Source organism: Mauremys mutica, chromosome 19 (assembly GCF_020497125.1).
Source record: "Mauremys mutica isolate MM-2020 ecotype Southern chromosome 19, ASM2049712v1, whole genome shotgun sequence".
NCBI lineage: Eukaryota > Metazoa > Chordata > Testudines > Geoemydidae > Mauremys > Mauremys mutica.
Genome location: NC_059090.1, coordinates 9478880 through 9497922, shown reverse-complemented (window position 1 = coordinate 9497922; position 19043 = coordinate 9478880). Strand labels below are relative to the sequence as shown.

Here is a 19043-nt window from a genome sequence, read left to right as displayed (position 1 = left end):
GGAGGAGTAGAGAGGAGTCAAATTCAAAAGGTGATGTGAAAGATGGTGTGACCCTTCCATGAGTGTGTGTAATAAGTGTCTGATTTTGTGCAATTTCACACAGAGGTCAGATGGTGTAAGTTAAACTGCTAGGGGGAGCTACTTTAAAAACATCCACGTTTGCACACACACTGGCTGACTGCTTTTCCTGATACACCTTTGCCTTCCAGCCCTGTGTGTGTTAGGAGAAGCAATCAGCAGAAGTGTGTGCCCACAGATGGATATTTTTAAAGTAGCTTCCCTATCTCACTCCCCAGCATTTTATCTTACACCTCTAAGCAGCTTGGTGTGAAAGTTAAACCAACTCAGGCCTAGTATACACTTAACACTTAGGTTGACGTAACTAAGGTGTTCAGGAGTGTGAAAAATCCACAGCCCCGAGTGCCTCAGCTATACTGACCTAACCCCCAGTGTACATGCAGCTACATCCATGGAAGAATGTGTCCACTGACCTAGCTACTGTTGCTTGGGGAGGAGGAATTCCTACAGCAATGGAAAAATCCCTTCTGCTGCTGTACTCTGAGTCTATGCTATGATGTTATGCCAGTTTAGTTATGGCACCACAGCTATACTGCAATAGTGCCCATAGTGTAGATGTGGCCTCAGACACTTTAACTCCAGCTTGCTAACATGTAACTTAAGCCACCTTAACACATCTGAATTTGACTGTTTTTCAAAAGAGTGTGTATGTATATATCTCCTTACTATATGTTCCATTCTATGCATCTGAAGAAGTGGGCTGTAGCCCACGAAAGCTTATGCTCAAATAAATGTGTTAGTCTAAGGTGCCACAAGTACTCCTGTTCTTTTTTCAAAAGAGTGGTTTTTGTAAAGAGAAATCACGCCTCACCAATCTACTAGAATTCTTTGGGGGTCATCAAGCATATGGACAAGGGGAATCCAGTGGATACAGTGTATTTAGATTTTCAGAAAGCCTTTGACAAGGTCCCTCACCAAAGGCTCTTAAGCGCAAAGTAAGCTGTCACAGGAGAAGAGGGAAGGTCCTCTCACAGACTGGTAACTGGTTAAAAGATAGGGAAAAAAGGGTAGGACTAAATGGACAAGTTTTCAGAATGGAGAGAGGTAAATGGTGGTGTCCCCCAGGGGTCTGGGACCAGTCCTATTCAACATATTCATAAATGATCTGGGGAAAGGGGTAAACAGTGAGGTGACAAAATTTGCAGATGATACAAAACTACTCAAGGTAGTTAAGTCTCAGGCAGACTGCGAAGAGCTACAAAAGGATCTCTCAAAACTGTGTGACTGGGCAACAAAATGGCAGATGAAATTCAATGTTGATAAATCCAAAGTAATGCACATTGGAAAACATAATCCCAACTATACATATAAAATGATGGAGTCTAAATTAGCTGTTACCACTCAAGAAAGAGATCTTGGCATCATTGTGGATAATTCTCTGAAAACATCCACTCAGTGGGCAGTCAAAAAAGTGAACAAAATGTTGGGCATCATTAAGAAAGGGATAGATAAGAAGACAGAAAACATATTGCCACTATATAAATCCATGGTACACCCACATACTGTGTGCAGATGTGGTTGCCACATCCCAAAAAAGATATGTTGGAATAGGAAAAGGTTCAGAAAAGAGCAACAAAAAATGATTAGGGCTATGGAATAGCTGCCATATAAGGAGCGATTAAGAAGACTGGGACTTTTCAGCTTGGAAAAAAGATAACTAAGGGGGGATATGATAGAGGTCTATAAAATCATGACTAGGGTGGAAGTAAATAAGGAAGTGTTATTTATTCCTTGTAACACAAGGACTAGGGGTCACCAAATGACATTAATAGGCAGCAGGTTTTAAACAAACAAAAGGAAGTATATTTTCTATACAACGCACAGTCAACTTGTGGAACTCTTTGCCAGAGAATGTTGTGAAGGCCAAGACTATAACAGGATTAAAAAAAGAACTAGATAAGTTCATGGAGGATAGGTCCATCAATGGCTATTAGCCAGGATGGGCAGGGATGCTATCCCTAACCTCTGTTTGCCAGAAGCTGGGAATGGGTGACAAGGAATGGATCGCTTGATGATTACCTGTTCTGTTCATTCCCTCTGGGGCACCTGGCACTGGCCACTGTCAGTAGACAGGACACTGGGCTAGATGGACCTTTAGTCTAACCCAGTATGGCTGTTCTTATGTAGAGTGAAAATAGGGAAGTTAATTATGGCAGCAGCTCTAGGCCTTCTAACTGAGTATAAAGCAAGCAAGCGGATAACTAACCCCTATTTATTAATTAAATCAATAAATGTGTTTATTCATTGAATAAGGTTTTTCTGGTCTCTAGACTAGGCCTTGTGATCCCAAGCTAGTGTAACTAATGAGCTATTAAATAATTAAGTTGTGTGTGTGTGTATATATAGATAGATAGATAGATCTCTCTCTCTCTCTCTCTCTCATAGAACTGGAAGCAACCCTGAAAGGTCACTGAGTCCAGCCCCCTGCCTTCACTAGCAGGACCAAGTACTGATTTTGCCCCAGATCCCCAGGTGGCCCCCTCAAGGATTGAACTCACAACCCTGGGTTTAGCAGGCCAATGCTCAAACCACTGAGCTATCCCTCTCACCAAATAAATACATAAGGACATCTATCAGACCCCTGCCTTGACCATTTTTAATATTTAATATGTTTTCTGCATATCAAATTACTCTCTGGAATTTGGATTCAGGGCTACCTGTTATCAAGAGGTCTTTGCATTAAGATCATGGTTCTTAGCATCAGGAACTTCAGGCAACTAGTGTCTAGTTGATTTAGATATACAATAATCAGCCACAGGAAACACAGGCAGAAGCCTGTGACAAACCTAACCTTACAAACAAAGCTGGAATCAGGAAAACAGTGGCAAGTGACATAGTAACAGTAACTACCTTTTCCCATAGCTCTTTGGAGCCACATGAATATTTTGAGACAAGAACTGTGTAAATTTTCATTATGGAAGCTGAGCCAATGCAGTTTCAAAGCAGTACGTGGATTTGTAAGAGGACGACAGCAAGTAAAAAGCAGTTTTACAGAGGATGTTAGCTTGATTGTCTCATATTTGTACTGCGTAGTACTACAGAAACAAGTAGGAGAAAGAGTTAACAACCCACTCTGCCAATCCATGGGGACCACCTCCAGCAAGCAACACACTGAATTCTTTTATTGGGCGCGCAAAGATTCTTCATTTTGTTTACTAGCTAAACTAGGAAATGTGAATTACAATTTATATTTCTAAGTGACTCTTTACTGAACAGCTGATACAAGAAGTTAAAGGATACAGGACTGAACCTTAGTATACCCCTGATGAGAGATCTGGCTGGCTGGATAAGAAACTGCAATGCAAAATGAACCATATTCCACTGCATGAAAGATTACCCAAAAATCCATAAGTATTAAAATCTCTTCCTTCTGCTGACTTGTGATCTCTTGAGCCCAACTATAGCTTCTTCCTTTTAGGATCAAACACAGGACTCAGTGATAGGGATAAAAAATTGTCATGTGCTATAGCTTAAAGAGCAGCAAATACACAGCCCAGGAGTGATTAGTGCAAATTCCTGACATTGCACTTGAATATTTACATCATGATGAATCACTATGACTAAATTATACACTGAGGGAACATCCTGAGGTGGTCTCTGCAATGTTAGGGAATCATGGAGTTCCGTACAACTCCATTTAATGCACTAACTCCCTACTGGCTGCTGGGAGGGAGTTGCGGGGCAGGCAGTCAGATCCAGGCTAAATAAGAGCCCAGCAAGGCGCTAAAACAAGTTGGATTCCTGGCTTAGACTAATAATTCTTTACTGCTCACAGTACTATTCGTTGGTTTGTGGTCCCAGTTTTTATGTCACACCGCACCCCAACTACAGAGGGGACAGAATATGTATGGGCATGAACAAACGTCATACTCGGGATCGACTGATTGCACATCTCTTACCTGAAGGGTTTGAGAAAGCTTTACAAAGTCTCTCTGTACTTGCTCACTGACATCTAATTCAGTCTGCAGTCGCTGAGCTTTGTTCTTTTCTTCAAACATCAGCTGCTCAAGGTTAGTCTGGAAAGAGACAAGTTATTGATGTGCTTAAACTATGTACAAAAGGGGCATGGATGGACTTCTGATTAAGCATGGCTCTGGGAATCAGGTGATCTGGGTATATTCCAGTCTTTCTGCCTGAAGTTGGACCAGCCATTTACCCTCTCCATGCCTCAGTTTCCCTATATGGGGAAAAAAGGGTTAATACCCAGTTTCCAAGAGTATGGGGATGGTGACGATTAATTCATTAATGTAGGAAAAAGCCCTTCCCTAGCACCTTATTTCCACAGGTCTCCAAGTGGAACTGCAAGTTTCTGACAATGAAATCAGACAGTAAATGGAGGATCATGATTCTCTCATAGGTAGATTACTGTATTTTTTGTCTGGGTTTTGATCAAAGTGGTATAAAAATCAGACCAGAATTAATTCATTCCTCTGCCAGTGCAGTACTGTTCCCCACAGTGACCACTGAAATGTCAAATATTCAGAGTCTCAGGGGACCCAAACTGGTTAATCCAGTTTTAAAATGTCTGGGAATGGAGCTTTCAACAACTTCCCTAAGGAGACTTGCACAGTCAGGGCATCTCCTGAGATCCACTCTTCCCTTTCTGTTTCATCCTTACTGTTAGCAATACCCATTTTGACCAGCAGTGTGAGCTTTCAGAAAACTATGCTTGACAAAACCCAAGTGTCTGTACAAATTCAAAACTTGCTTTCATACAGAGCCACCATCATAACAGTTACCTTCGCAGTGGTCTCCTTCTTTAGCTGTTCTTCAAGAGTGTTTTTCATTTCCTGAAGACTCTCCAGCTGCTGCTGTTTTTCCTGCAAGGTGCACTCCAACTGTGAAATCAGAGAAAATCAATTACTTGAAACCCTCTAAAATTTTCATTTTCCACAGATGCCTGGCATTCAAAACATTACATAGAAAGATCAGTGTAACTGCCTTTGTAGAGAAACCCCAAGATAAACATGCCATCACCCCTTTCTTTCCTGAAACTGAAGGGAATGCCTGTAGCGAATAACATTTCACCTATTAAGATTAGTATAAAAAGTATATACAATTTTAAGCATTAGAGAGCCTCTGTTAAGGTTGCAAAAAACCTGCACTGTTTCCCATGTTATAATTTTGTCCTTCAGAGTTCCAAACGTCTATTTATTTGTTCCTTTCAAATGACAGTGCTGCTCTTCAAAATCCAGAAGCATACAAGTTCTCAACTTGCAACAATCTGGCAATGTACACCGTGGTCAGAGAACTCTCCTACACAGAATAAGCACTCCTTCCTTTTTATGGAAGGAAGTAAATTCTCTATTACTTCACAGCCACAGTGACATGAAGGCCACAACATGGTAAGTATCAGGGGGGTAGTCGTGTTAGTCTGGATCTGTAAAAAGCGACAGAGTCCTGTGGCACCTTATAGACTAACAGACGTATTGGAGCATAAGCTTTCGTGGGTGAATACCCACTTCGTCAGACGCATGTAGTGGAAATCATTCCAAACTATCTTGCTTGTATCTCCCTAGACACGAGTGACTTGTCAGATAATGTCCTCATTCAGAGTCATTTTACAAAATACATATTTTGGTTAGTAACAACTAAGCAGAGCCAGCAAGGAAAGTTAGCTTATTTTCTCTGACATGAGAGGGGTTGATATTGACACAGAGATTCTAGAAGAACAGGAATGAATCACCTTGTTGGGATTCTCCTTCCTGCCCCTATTATCAGGTTAAATTTTCTACATTTAAGTTTGCAAAATTCTTAAAATGATCTTCAAATTGAACTCTTACCCGTTCCTTTTCCACTTTTATTCTTTCCAATTCAGTTTTTAGGCTAGAAATGGAAGCTGCAAAACAGAGGAAAAACAAACTTTTCACTTCATCAAGGCACTAGCTTTGCCAGATTGTACACCTCCCTTTCATCAACCCATTTAAAAAAAGGATCTAAATGTTGTATCATGGTAAATGTATCTGAAGCTCTTTACACTATATGGAATGGTTTACCTCCAGCCAGAGTTCTCTGCAAGGCTAACGTGTAATCCAACAGATCCCACCAAGGATGAGTTCTGAAGATTTCTCTTCATTCATTCTGGGAGTTACCATTCCCCCCCCTTATAACTCTCATCTCTCAATAGCTTATGATCATGGCAATCTTCCTCTGGCAGGTAAATGATCTCCTTTAAGGCGGCTGCCAACATAGCCCTATGGTCACTGGGTGGTATTAACAGAGGCAGGGGCAATCATCTTCTCCTCAGCCCAACCTATTTTATCCATATTCTTGTGCCACACCCATCACTATTGTGTCTGGAACACACAGAAGGGTCGGAGAGTGACACCCCCTCCTTGGTTAAACTTAGGTCTCCCAGAGCATGTAGCACTGTTATTAAGGCACCATTAATATTATGAAGTTAACTTATTGTGAATTTGCAAAAATGTGTGCTTTTTCTGAAGACTTAGAGCTTTGTTTTGTAACACTGGTCTGCTATGCTGTCTCTTGTACACACTTTCTTTAAATGTCCTGACTAGAGCCTTGAAATAAGTAAACATGTTAATAATGCAGAGTCCTGGACAGAACTGTAAGTGTGAGTTACACTGACTGTGACAATGGGTCAAGAGAGGGACTTAAATATGTACCTGATGTAACAGTCAGTGCAGGTTACATGCATCTCTAATGGGCATCAAACACAGTTCATTATTTTTATCATGTTAGCACCAGGAGAAGGATTTCTGAGATTAAGAACAAATGCTAAATTTTAGTTGATAGAAAGGAATCTTGACCCCGCAAGAGCTATGGATTAAGGAGGGAAACTGAATTGCAACATAAAAAAAAAGAAAAAAAAAGGAAAGTCATGCCCACTTGAAGAACACTTAGAAAAAGGCAACAGGCCCTAAAAACTGGGCTAAGTGTCTCCAAGAAGCCCAAGTTACTTCCTGCTCTCCTGGAGTAGCATATATCACTTCCCATCTGGTTACTCAGGTGCCTATTGTCTTAGTTGAATTTTAGTATGGTACAGAACTGTCCTTTGATCCCCTTTACTTTTTAAACATTTGAGGAGAAAGAAACCATTTCATTTTAAGAGCTACGCCTTAGGGAAGCTTTTAACCTCCTCTCTAACAGCAGGGAAGGCAAAACTAATCTCACGCTAAACAAAAATGTTGTGTTGCACCCTTTTCCCTGTACCTACATTTCGACTTACACCAAAAAGGCTCCAGCAAGGGGACCTGCATGAACACACTTTGGATGCTATATCAATATAAACAATTACTTCTCTCTTCTGTGTTTTGGGTTTATTTCTGTAAGTTACCTGCACCCTAATAACATTTTTAAAATGCACTGATTCACTTAAACATAACTCTTTTATTCTTTTCATCATCATCATCTCCTCCTCATTTTTACTCATCTAGCTGCAAGATTCTGCTTCCCCTCTAGCAGAGGGCTGATGCTCTGTTTTCTGAGAGTTAAGTAAAAGAGGCTAGGTTTCAGCAATAATGAGATAGAACAAGCATCTCCCACTAAAACCAAGCCCCACTAGTAGTATTCCCCATCAAAAAAACCTCACGGTGAACTATTCCAATACATCTCTCATGTCTGCCTTAGATTCACATTTACAGATATCACAATGGTTCCTTCTGACATTATAGTCTGACCTCCTGCATAAGCACAGGCTGAGGAATTGTTACTGATATCTGTCTGTGATATCAAAGTCAACAAAGATATCAGTCAAAAAAACAGCACAAAATTAGACAGCAAACAGTAATCTTACCCTTAAAACTTGGTAACAATTCCATTTTATCTCCTTTTTTCATTTACACTTCCACTTTTAATATTGAGTTACATGCTATATCAAAAGGCATATTTAGCCATATTTCACCACAGAAACTGCATCTTCTTGAGGATTTAGGATTATATTCAGATGCACAATTTGTCAAATGCAGTCTGACTGTCACAACTGTTATAAATAAAAGCTATTTTTTAGGGCTGTTAAGCGAGTAAAAAAAAATAATTGTGATTAATCGCTCGATTAATCGCACTGTTAAAACTATAATAGAATACCATTTGTGTTTTTGTATGTTTTCTACATTTTAAAATATATTGATTTCAATTACAGCACAGAATATGAAGTGCATAGTGCTCACATTATATTTATTTTTTATTACAAACATTTGTACTGTAAAAAACAAAAATAGTATTTTTCAATTCACCTCATACAAGTACTGTAATACAATCTCTTTATCATGAAAGTTGAACTTATAAATGTAGAATTATGTACAAAAAATAACTGCATTCAAAAATAAAAATGTAAAACTTTAGAGCCTCCAAGTCCACTCAGTCCTACTTCTTGCTCAGCCAGTCACTCAGACAAACAAGTTTGTTTACATTTGCAGGAGCTAATGCTGCCTGCTTCTTGTTTACAATGTCACCTGAAATGCTGGCTACAAGTGTGCCATGCAAATGCCTGTTCTCAATTTCAGGTGACATTGTAAATAAACCGGCAGCTTTATCTCCCGTAAATGTAAACACACTTGGTTGTCTTAGCGATTGGCTGAATAAGAAGTAGGACTGAATGGACTCGTAGGCTCTAAAGTTTTACATTGTTTTGTTTTTGAGTGCAGGTATGTAACAAAAACAAAAAATCTACATTTGTAAGTTGCACTTTCATTGCACTATGGTACTTGTATGAGGTGAATTGAAAAATACTGTTTCTTCTGTTTATCATTTTTATAGTGCAAATATTGTAATAAAAATAATATAAAGTGAGCACTGTACACTGTATTCTGTTTAACTGAAATTGATATATTTGAAAATGTAGAAAAACACCCAAAGTATTTAATAAATTTCAATTGGTATTCTATTGTTTAACAGTGCAATTAAAACTGCGATGAATCGCAATTAATTTTAAAAAATGTGATTTATTTTTTTGAGTTAATCGTGTGAGTTAACTGAGATTAATCGACTGCCCTACTATTTTTGTGCGTTTTCCACAAACATGTCAAACGGGACACTGGACTTCTGATGATGATAATGTGGATACATTTGACTTAAGTTACCCCAAAACAAGTCCTCCAGAATCTGTTTTCCAACACAGGTTTCTCTTTCTAGATTATTTTGCCCCTTCTCACCTATTTCTTCTTTGCAATTTTCTATTTCCAGCTGTAGAGTTTCTTCTAAATTTTCCTTTAGACACTGTTCAGCTTGAATCTGTTCTTTTAAGAATAAAATTTCTGCCTTCAGTTTTTCTTCAAGGTGATCTGCTGCAGTCCGTACACTAATGATGTCCTCACGGTATTTTAATACCAGCTCACGGAGTTCCTGAATTGAAGATTAGCAAGAAATTTCAGTTACAACATTTTCACATACATAGAAAGCAATGTACACTGATACTATCACCAATAGGAAGTCAAATTACCAGTGTTTTTTTGCTCTGTCTCAGAATCTCAGGCCCTGTCCCCAAAAAGGTTTTAAAGAAGTACAACAAAATTTGCCTGGTAAATTAAGATCTTGCAAAATCTCTCTCTCTTCACACACATTAATGCTCTTCATGCACCAATCCACTATTTACCTGCTATGCTTGCGCGTAAGGGAGTGGACATGTAGGGGTGTTGAGATTTACTATAGCTCAGTACGAAGGATTATGTCAGTTCTTAACCTTCACTGCTCCTACACAAAGCCACCTCTCACACTTGGGATGAAAAACAACTAATCTGTGCACCTCTCTGCCACCCCACACAATCCCTTGCAGAGTCAAGACCTTAAATTTAGAATCCGTTTGTTTCTGCAGTTTTACCAGACCAGTATGTAACTTCTTCCACTTAGTTCTACTGTTACATTTTGTTCATTTAAATATTCTAATCAATCATTTCAAAATTTTACCTCCATGGATTCTGGCAGATTGAAATCTTCAGCTTGCTGTAAAGACACATGCAAGCTATGCTTTCCCTGAAGGCTTTCATTATCTTTTTGTAGTCTCACCAACTCTTCTGAGACCTGCTCCCTTGACTGCATCAGGACAGCCTCCAATATAAGGAGAAAATGCAAAATTATAGTTATGCTCAGGTCTATTCAGAGCCAATTTGTCACAGTGCTTCCAAAGCTAGTGGAACCCACGGCAAAATGTATAGTGTCTGTGAAGGAGGATGGCAGTATGGACCAACTCCCCCTGGTTAGCCTTGGTTATTCCAGTACTAGTAAAAAATAAAACCAAAACACCCACAAAGATTAACACTTACATTTAATTTAGTTTATCTTTTATGTAGGCAATTGGTAACAGTTTTACTGCAGTCAGTCAGAAGTAAAAGAGCAGGCCATACATACAGCCCCTTTATGTATCTTCCAATTTTCTTGTAGCCAGTGGACAAGGTGGTGTGTGTGGCACACGTGTGTTGTGTTTATTTTTTTTCTGTCTACCTAATTAATTGTATAAATAACCGAGACCAAGTTCCGTCTTTGAATATGTTGCGTCGCTATGAAGCCACGTGATGGAAATTATTATTTCATTTGCTTTTTTAAAAAATAGGAAGTTATATATTAGAAGAACAATCAAGTTGCAAAGCCAAGCACTCAAAAGGTAGGAAATGTTAGAATTTCGGTTGCCTGTGCAACCTCAGTGCATATGCACAAGTGAGCCAAATTATGATACCATCTAGTTACATGATAATACAATGTTTTTCTTACAGGACCCCCGTCTCATTCATTGCTCTGGAGATAAATCAGGGTTGTTAGCAAAGGAGACTCATCTGGAAGACCTCTGTTTCATTTGCTGAGGAAGCTGGGTAGGATGAATTCAAACTGGAACAGGTACAGAGAAGGGCTACTAGGATGATCCGAGGAATGGAAAACCTGTCTTATGAAAGGAGACTCAAAAGAGCTTGGCTTGTTTAGCCTAACCAAAAGAAGGCTGAGGGGGGGATATGATTGCTCTTTATAAATATATCAGACGGATAAATATTAGGGAGAGAGAGGAATTATTTAAGCTTTGTACCAATGTGGACACAAGAACAAATGGATATAAACTGGACACTAGGAAGTTTAGACTTGAAATTAGACGAAGGTTTCTAACCATCAGAGGAGTGAAGTTCTGGAACAGCCTTCCAAGGGGAGTAGTGGGGGCAAAAGACATATCTGGCTTTAAGACTAAGCTTGATAAGTTTATGGAGGGGATGGCATGATGGGATAGCCTAATTTTGGCAATTCATTTGGCAATTGATATTTGATGATCAGCAGGTAAGTATGTCCAGTGGTCTGTGATGGGATGTTAGATGGGATGGGATCTGAGTTACTACAGAGAATTCTTTCCTGGGTGCTGGCTAGTGAGTCTTGCCCACATGCTCAGGGTTTAACTGATCGCCATATTTGGGGTCGGGAAGGAATTTTCCTCCAGGGCAGATTGGCAGAGGCTCTGGAGGTTTTTCGCCTTCCTCTGCAGCATGGGGCACGGGTCACTTGCTGGAGGATTCTCTGCAGCTTGAGGTCTTCAAACCACGACTTGAGGACTTCAATAACTCAGACATAGGCTAAGGGTTTGCTACAGGAGTGGATGGGTGAGATTCTGTGGCCTGCATTGTGCAAGAGGTCAGACTAGATGATCATAATGGTCCCTTCTGACCTTAAAGTCTATGAGTCTATGATTGAGGCAGGGGACTGCATGAAGAGAGAGGATGGTCTCATGATTAAGGCAGCTGAATGATGCCCTGTGGAATTTGGGTCTATCCCTGCCTCTGTCACAGACTTCCTATGTGAGCCACGCACATCTCTTATGCCAAAGTTTTCACAGGTGGGCACGAATGTGTTCTTCAATTTCTTGGTGCCTGACTTGAGACCCTAGAGTCTGATCTGCACAAGTGATGAGCACTCACAGCTGCAACTGTGATGTTACAGCAGCTTGCTCAAACATATAAAATGTCATATAATGCTATGCTCTGAAGGAAAAAAAACCAGGGCCTTAGGCATCTCAAATTGGGCACTGAAAGTTGGTGGAATTTTTGGATCTTAATCTCTGTGTCACAATTTCCCATCTGTAAAATTGGGCTAATACCCCTTCATCAGGAGTGTTGTGAAAATAAATTCATTAATATCCGTGAAGCACTCGGCTCCTATGAGTGATTAGCATCATAGAAGAGCCCAGGAGGAAATTATTATTTTTACCTTCAGAGTGGCAGGGTGTGAATAGTGTGCAGTACATAAGGCCGGGTACCACCCACAGAACAACAAAGAGTGCACAAAATATTAAACAGCTGCTTATTAAATGAGCACCATCCATTCTGTGCACTGAAGGAAGCTGGGGTCCTGTGGAAAAAGTAGTATGAGCTCATGTAATTAGAGACTATTGTAATGCAGATACATAAGGGGGCCAAATTAAGGTTGCACATGCAACCTGAATTCTGGCATTTCCTAACCTCTGAGCGCTTGACTTTGCAACTTCAATTTTTTTTAAACATATATGTACACACACCAAAAGGTATGAGACACAGATAAGGCGGCTATATTTAAAGACCAAACTTGGTCTCTTTCTGGAAAAGAAGCTTCATCATGCCGCTGCAGGGTTGTGGGTCTTTCCTCCTTACAAGTGCTGAGAGCAACAGGGAGCAAGATCCATTCATCAGCCAAAAGAGGGATGAGGAGGCGGCCCCTGGCTCCACCACATCAGAAACCTAAATTCCTGGGCTTTCCTGTGCAGGGGAGAATGAGAGACCAGAGAGTCCTGAGCCAGAACTTCTCCCAGAAGAGCTTCAACCACAGCAGATTTCTGCAATGGTGGTGAAGACTAGTGTCAGTGAGGGGACAGTCTGTGCAAGTATGGAAGAGACCTTGGTGAGAGAAGTGTGCAGACCGTGACATTACAAACTGCTTCAGGTTCAGCACTACAGGATTCATAAATATCCTTATGCTAAATGCAGGGCTGTCTTCTCCCAGCTGACATGGTTAGACAGCAAGATAAACACACACACACACCCATTAATTTTCATTTATATGTTTAAAAATAGTGTATCAGTAATACTGAGCATACAATATTATTGAAAAGGTATTTAAAAGTGAAGTTTCTTTACCATTTGCTCCTGAACACTTCTCTTTGCTTGGGAAAATGCCTGCTGTAATTCACTGAGTAAGGTCTCAGACTCCTGAGATCTAACAATAAGTGAAGATATCTTCCAAAAAACAAAAACAAAGAAAGATATAGTTAAGTGTCTGAAACAAATTAAGCAGGTTTTGAGAGAGTATTGAATATTTATTCATTCCCCTCACATGTATTTCAGATATTACAGCTTTATATTCATTCAGACCAGGTTTTGTTTTATTGGCTCGTGGATCTCAAGCTCGTTATTTGAAAGTCTAACTCTAACTCATACAGACAGAATTAGGATGTGTTTTTGTTTTTTTTTTTTTTTTTTTGCAAACAGTACATTAATTCTACTGAAAACTAACAACGAAATAGTAGTTAATTCTGATCATACCCAAATGTAGAAACTTCAGAGCAAATTAAGGGAGAAAAAAAAACAGATCTATTTTTCCAGGTTAGAAAGATAATGCTTTATTTTTTTTAAATGTTTTCAGTGGAAATACAGTACTTTTTGAAATATAAAACAAGAGATTCAGAATTCTGACTATAAAAAAAAATCTTATTCCATGGCTTGTAAAGAAAAAGTGCTCATTATTTAGATTTGATATTCCCTTAAACATAGAGTGAACTGTACTGAAAGCCAGAGTACAAATTATCTAAATTTAATTCCATGCCCAGAAGACTTTGTCTACTGGTTGTCATTTTATTAGTAGGATAAAAAACAAAAAAATCCGATTGGTTCCAGGTAAGTAGCACCCAAAATTATGCACACTTTGTTTCTCCATTATTGTACCACATAAATCAACTGGTTTGTGGCCCTGAGTTTACAGTACTGTACATTATAGGCACAGGAAAAAAAAAGTTAAAAAGTCTATAAATACCAGACTTATTTACTATTTACTACTATTACTATTTGTATTGTGATAGCACCTAAGTGTCCATCAGAGACCAAGTCCCGATTGTGCTAGGGGCTATACAAATAGAGCAAAAATAATAAACGTGGAATTTCAGATTGGAAACTTCCCAATTCAGGTTCTCATGGTAAGACTCAGAAGAGACTGGTGTGTATTCAACTGCAGTCATTCCCTGTCCAAACAGATAAGCATTAAATGGGTGTCTCCTTCTCGATTGCATTAGCTACCTATCAAGTGCTGATAAGGTTAATTGGTATGATGGGCTAGATTCACAAACGGATTTACACTCCTAAAACCCAGACTCAGGCCTCACTGGGATTCACAAAACTCTTGCTCAGCTGCCTCTGAGCCTTGTTGGTGCTTAAACTCACTCAGCACCTCCATTTTTGCCTATGTTTCTGTCTCTGAGTCATCTGGACACCAAAGCCCAGTGCGATGCACAAACTAGGGGACGACAGGTGTTCCTCTGCCCAACTCACCTGTGGGGCCCAATAGAGTAAGCCTGCTCAGAGCTTGCCTACTGGATCAAGCCCCACAGATAAGCTTACACAAAATTTCCAAGAGGTGGGAAAAATCTCCCTCATAGCTTTTAGCCCGGTGGTTAGGGTACTCACGTGGGTACTCCTCTGTGCAAAATTGGCATAGGCATCTAATGCTAAGAGAGGGTTTGCAGCTGAGAATCCCAAACAGAGGGAGGCATCCCCCTCTACCTCAAACTTAAGTGCTTATCTCCAAGAGAGGGGTGGGTCTTAGCAGACATCCCTTGGCTTGGCACGTCCCATTGGCTAGCTTAGGAGAGGAGCTATCTAGCATGCTGGCTTTTGTGAATCCCATTCTGAGGTATCCATCTCCCCCCACTCATTATGTAGGGAGCTCAGGCGCTGAACTCAGGCTTTGCGAATCACATTGACTTTCTAGGCGCCTATAAGTTAGATGTGGCAATGCCCAGTGTCACCACGCCCAAGCTTCTCTGTGAATCTAGCTGGAAGTGTATATCCACAAAAGAGATTTAGAAAAGACTAGGTGCACAGAACCGTACATTCTTATTTTTTGGATCTTCTACAATGACTCCCTACTTTTAAGAGACTTACATGCTTCTCATTGGGTCAAGGATCTCATCTAAAATAAATTTTTGCAAGCGACCAATGCTAGGTCACCTGTTCCCCACAGTGCTCCAGAGTCTAGAAAGTACTACTTATTAGAGGTACAAAGGGAATTCTAGGTCTCTGCCTATATATATATATATATATATATATATATATATATACACACACACACACACATATATGTGTGTGTGTGTGTGTGTGTATATATATATATATATACACACACACAGCTTACGTCAAAGAAGCAGCCACATCCCTAGTGGAATGGCTCTCAAGCCCCCTCTTGAATAGAATATTTGATAAGCTTGTAACAGATTCATCTTATTGATGTATTAAAAAGTCTTTGCTGAAAGAAGAAATCTATATTTTATGGTCTAAAATCTGATAACAAAACAAGTTCATTTTGCAAGTAAACTTAAAGTGACAGCTGACTTTTTGGCATCCAGTTTGTGGAATATAACCTGAAAGTTGAATTAACATGGCTTTAGAAGGACTAACAAAATGCTTCAAGAACAAGAGGGGGTGACAGAAAGAAGTCAGCGATAACTAAGTGAACTCAACAGAAGTAACATTAAATCTAATATGGGCAACAGAGGAGATACAGATATATGCCAGATGCTTGTATAAGATCATCCTGACAAGGTATCTGTATTCTGTAGTACAAGCAATCCTGGACATTTTGAGTAGCTCCTAGAGTAGGGAGTCTGCACAGATCCTCACAATTAAGACAACTATTTGAAAATTAAGAAATGGAATACAAAAACATTCCTTTTGAAGAATCCACTTCTTTGCTACAGTGAAGTTTTTTTTTTTTTTTTTTTTTTTTTTTACCTGTGTGGCGGAGTCTTCACTGCTTTGCTTCATGTAATCTTCCAGCTCCTGTTTATCTTTCATTGTTTTTTCCAGCTGGTCATTAGCCTGCCTTAGCATCACCTGCAGCTTTTTCACCTACATGGTTAGACCAAAAGATTGGAAGCAACCTTTCTTTAAAGGGCAAATCTGTTTCCCCAAAACATAAATGTAATGTAAAAGCATTCTGAATTTAGAATTGAGAGTCATAAGAGTTCCTTTTGCTGTTTTTCTGCAAAACAGCATGCCTTATTGATTAGATCCATAATGAAATACAGAAAGCTATATTCCAGTGGATCTCTACTACTCAAGACAAGAAAAAGATCCAGTCTTCAGAATCATTAAAGGGTTTCATTCAGACCCAGAATGAAGTCAGAGGGAAGGTTTGAAGTCTTAAATTCTTCAGTGCACAGACAGGGGGGACTCATTATAGATGCTTTAGAATTATTTTATGCTGTTGGCACAAAAATTACGTATCATCTACTTTTGCCTTTGCTGCAGCAATTCTCATGGCGTCAGTAAATACAATAGAATTTATAAAGTGAAAAGCACTTAAAGAATTATTCAGTTCAGTCCAAAAAATCATTACAAGGATATTTCATTCAGGATGACTGCATAATGCATTTTTACTTTTTGGAAGAACACAGGGTCTTTCATTGCATGACAACGTAGTACTAAGTAATGTGGCATACTAGTTGGCAAATATCTAAGTGGTATGCATATGTAAGCGTGCATGATTTCATACACAAATTGCAGCAAATTGGATTACAGCACTAAATTGGCATGAGCTTCCCAGAATTTGAAGTAGCTTAACTAAAATCCCTGAAAATAAAGTAAATAAGATAAAATGGCAGATAGTTAACAGCTACATTCTTGGCCATTTCTATACCTGTAATATCTCTGTACAGCCCAGGAAAAAAACCCTCACCTGATCTCTTGTCTCAGCCTCCTGAATCTGGATTCCCTGTAACTGCTTCTCATAATTTGAACACATATCACAGCGTCTTCCCAGCTTGTTTCCTGCATTCTGCACCTGGAGGACACAAAGTTATTACTTGCCATAAAGACTTTAAAAAGAATGTCCGAGTTTATATAGACTCACTCATGTTGTGCAATCATATGTTGCTGCAGGTAAGAGCTATGGGTGTGGAAAATTTCTGGAAGAGAGACAGTAGCAGAAGTCACGTAGCAGCAGGATTAAATTATTTTATACCCAAAGAGCAATATAAACAGAAGGGAACCAAAGACAAGTGATCTAAATGGTCAGAGATGGAAAGACTTCGACATGGAGATCACAAAGACTGGGACTGTTAAAGCTTAGAGAGGAGACTAATAAGAGGGGATGTGAAAGAGATATACTTGATAAAGAATGGTAGAGAATGAAATAGGAACACTGATTTACTCTTACATAACATCAGGGGTAGTCAATAAAAACAAGAGACAAGTAAAAAACACTTGCATAGTTAACCTGTGAAACACACTTCCACCAGGTAGCACTGAGGCCAAAAGCTTAGCAGGATTAAAAAAATTAAATTTTTACATGGATAAGAATATCCATTTTTTTTTTATATTTTACAGAAATTGTAAGAAGTATAAACACTTATCCTTCTGGGCATAAGCCTGTGGTCAGGAAGAAACTTCCCCTATGAACAGATTCCATAATTCCAAGGTTTTCATAAAAAATAATACAGGCAAGATTCCCAGCTGGTGTAAATTAGCATAGCACCCTTGTTGGAGCTACACCAGTTTACGCCAGGTGAGGATCTGGCCCCATGATTTTTAGGGTGCTTTCATAGCAAGACAACATCCTGACACTGAAGAAGTTCATGGGAGTGTTGCCATTGACTTCATTGGGGCCAAGATTCCACATGTGGTCGTTGTAACTCTCGGCAAAACACTGAGTCAAGGCTCCATCATGTTTTTTAATAGGCTTGGCTCTATATATGTCCAGCAAAGTGAAATATGGAAAAATGTCCTATTTTCTGAATGGCTTAAAAAAATTGCAAAATAAATATTTTTTCCAAAAGAATACAAGACTTTTGTCATTTTTCTTGTAGATTTGTGATTTCCTTCCCCCCCCAAGCTCCCCATAACTTTCCCCGCTTTTTGCTATGACAACCAACCAGCTTTAATTAGGGGGGTTTCTGTCACTTTCCTCTGCTGCTCCTGTTACTGCCCAGTGTCAGCTAGGATACTCAACTAGATGGACCTATGTTGCCATTTTTATATTTTAATGGTTTTATTAGGGATTCAGACTAGTGTTTTATCAAAGCAATAGCTGCAAGTCAGTGCTGTGAATTGGAATCTCATATGTATTTCTCACTCCCCTCACCGCCCACCCAGAGCTGCCTGAAGTGTGGACTATATTCCTGCCTCCAGAATTAAGTGGAAACCGTATTTCTCTCGGAATTCCAAGAAAGGGCTGGAGTAAAATATCATCCAAATGCCAAGGGAGCAAGACTATGTTCAGAAGGCTATAGAGGACTGGATTCACCCATGAAATCATTATAATGTAGGGTCTCCCTCTACACCACAGATTAGGTGTTAAACAAAAAGATAAATTGCTTTATTGTCTGTGTAGAGAGGTTCTCTTAAGCATGTTATGAATAGCCCTTCTGATTTCTAGTGTCCCAGTAATTCTCACAGGGCGATACCAGGATCGCCAGTGTAACAATCACTACTGCATCTGCCCTGTTTCTTTCTTCTTATCCTCCTTTCAGCATTCATCTCTTCACTTCTGGCAATCCTTCCTCCTGTGTTTGCTTCGATCTTGCCTTTTCTTCTCCCCTTTTTGTACTTGCATTTTTACCTTCCTTTCTTCCACTTTATTCTCTCCCATTTCCTCCATTTTAGAGTTTCTTCTTAGCCCCCCCTTCCTTTACATTTAGTCTCTGTGGAGGTGGTGGGCATAGCTGTTGAGCACAACTGTATTCCTCGACAGGAGAATGAGCCTGGGCTTTCAATTTGTCACCATATACAGTTATTAAAAGGAACTGACAGATAGAACTCCCCAAAGTGGCACTTGCCTTGGTCAGCTCACAGTGAAAC

At 39.5% G+C, this 19043-nt stretch overlaps 1 protein-coding gene across 5 annotated transcripts in view; it reads right to left on the bottom strand.

Moving 5' to 3' along the window:
• Window positions 1-19043, bottom strand: part of RABEP1 (rabaptin, RAB GTPase binding effector protein 1) — a 78531-nt gene that overhangs the window by 4644 nt on the left and 54844 nt on the right. For 4 of the 5 annotated variants that reach the window (XM_044993338.1, XM_044993334.1, XM_044993337.1 and 1 more), the window contains 8 exons: window positions 16924-17028; window positions 15978-16094; window positions 13116-13214; window positions 9943-10083; window positions 9192-9381; window positions 5862-5917; window positions 4818-4916; window positions 3978-4094 (listed from right to left, as the gene is read on the bottom strand). In XM_044993338.1, coding sequence (XP_044849273.1) covers window positions 3978-4094; window positions 4818-4916; window positions 5862-5917; window positions 9192-9381; window positions 9943-10083; window positions 13116-13214; window positions 15978-16094; window positions 16924-17028 — 924 coding nt within the window. Of the gene's footprint in view, window positions 1-2728; window positions 3490-3977; window positions 4095-4817; window positions 4917-5861; window positions 5918-9191; window positions 9382-9942; window positions 10084-13115; window positions 13215-15977; window positions 16095-16923; window positions 17029-19043 lie in introns of those variants that run through there. The other variant, XM_044993335.1, reaches the window with a different exon arrangement.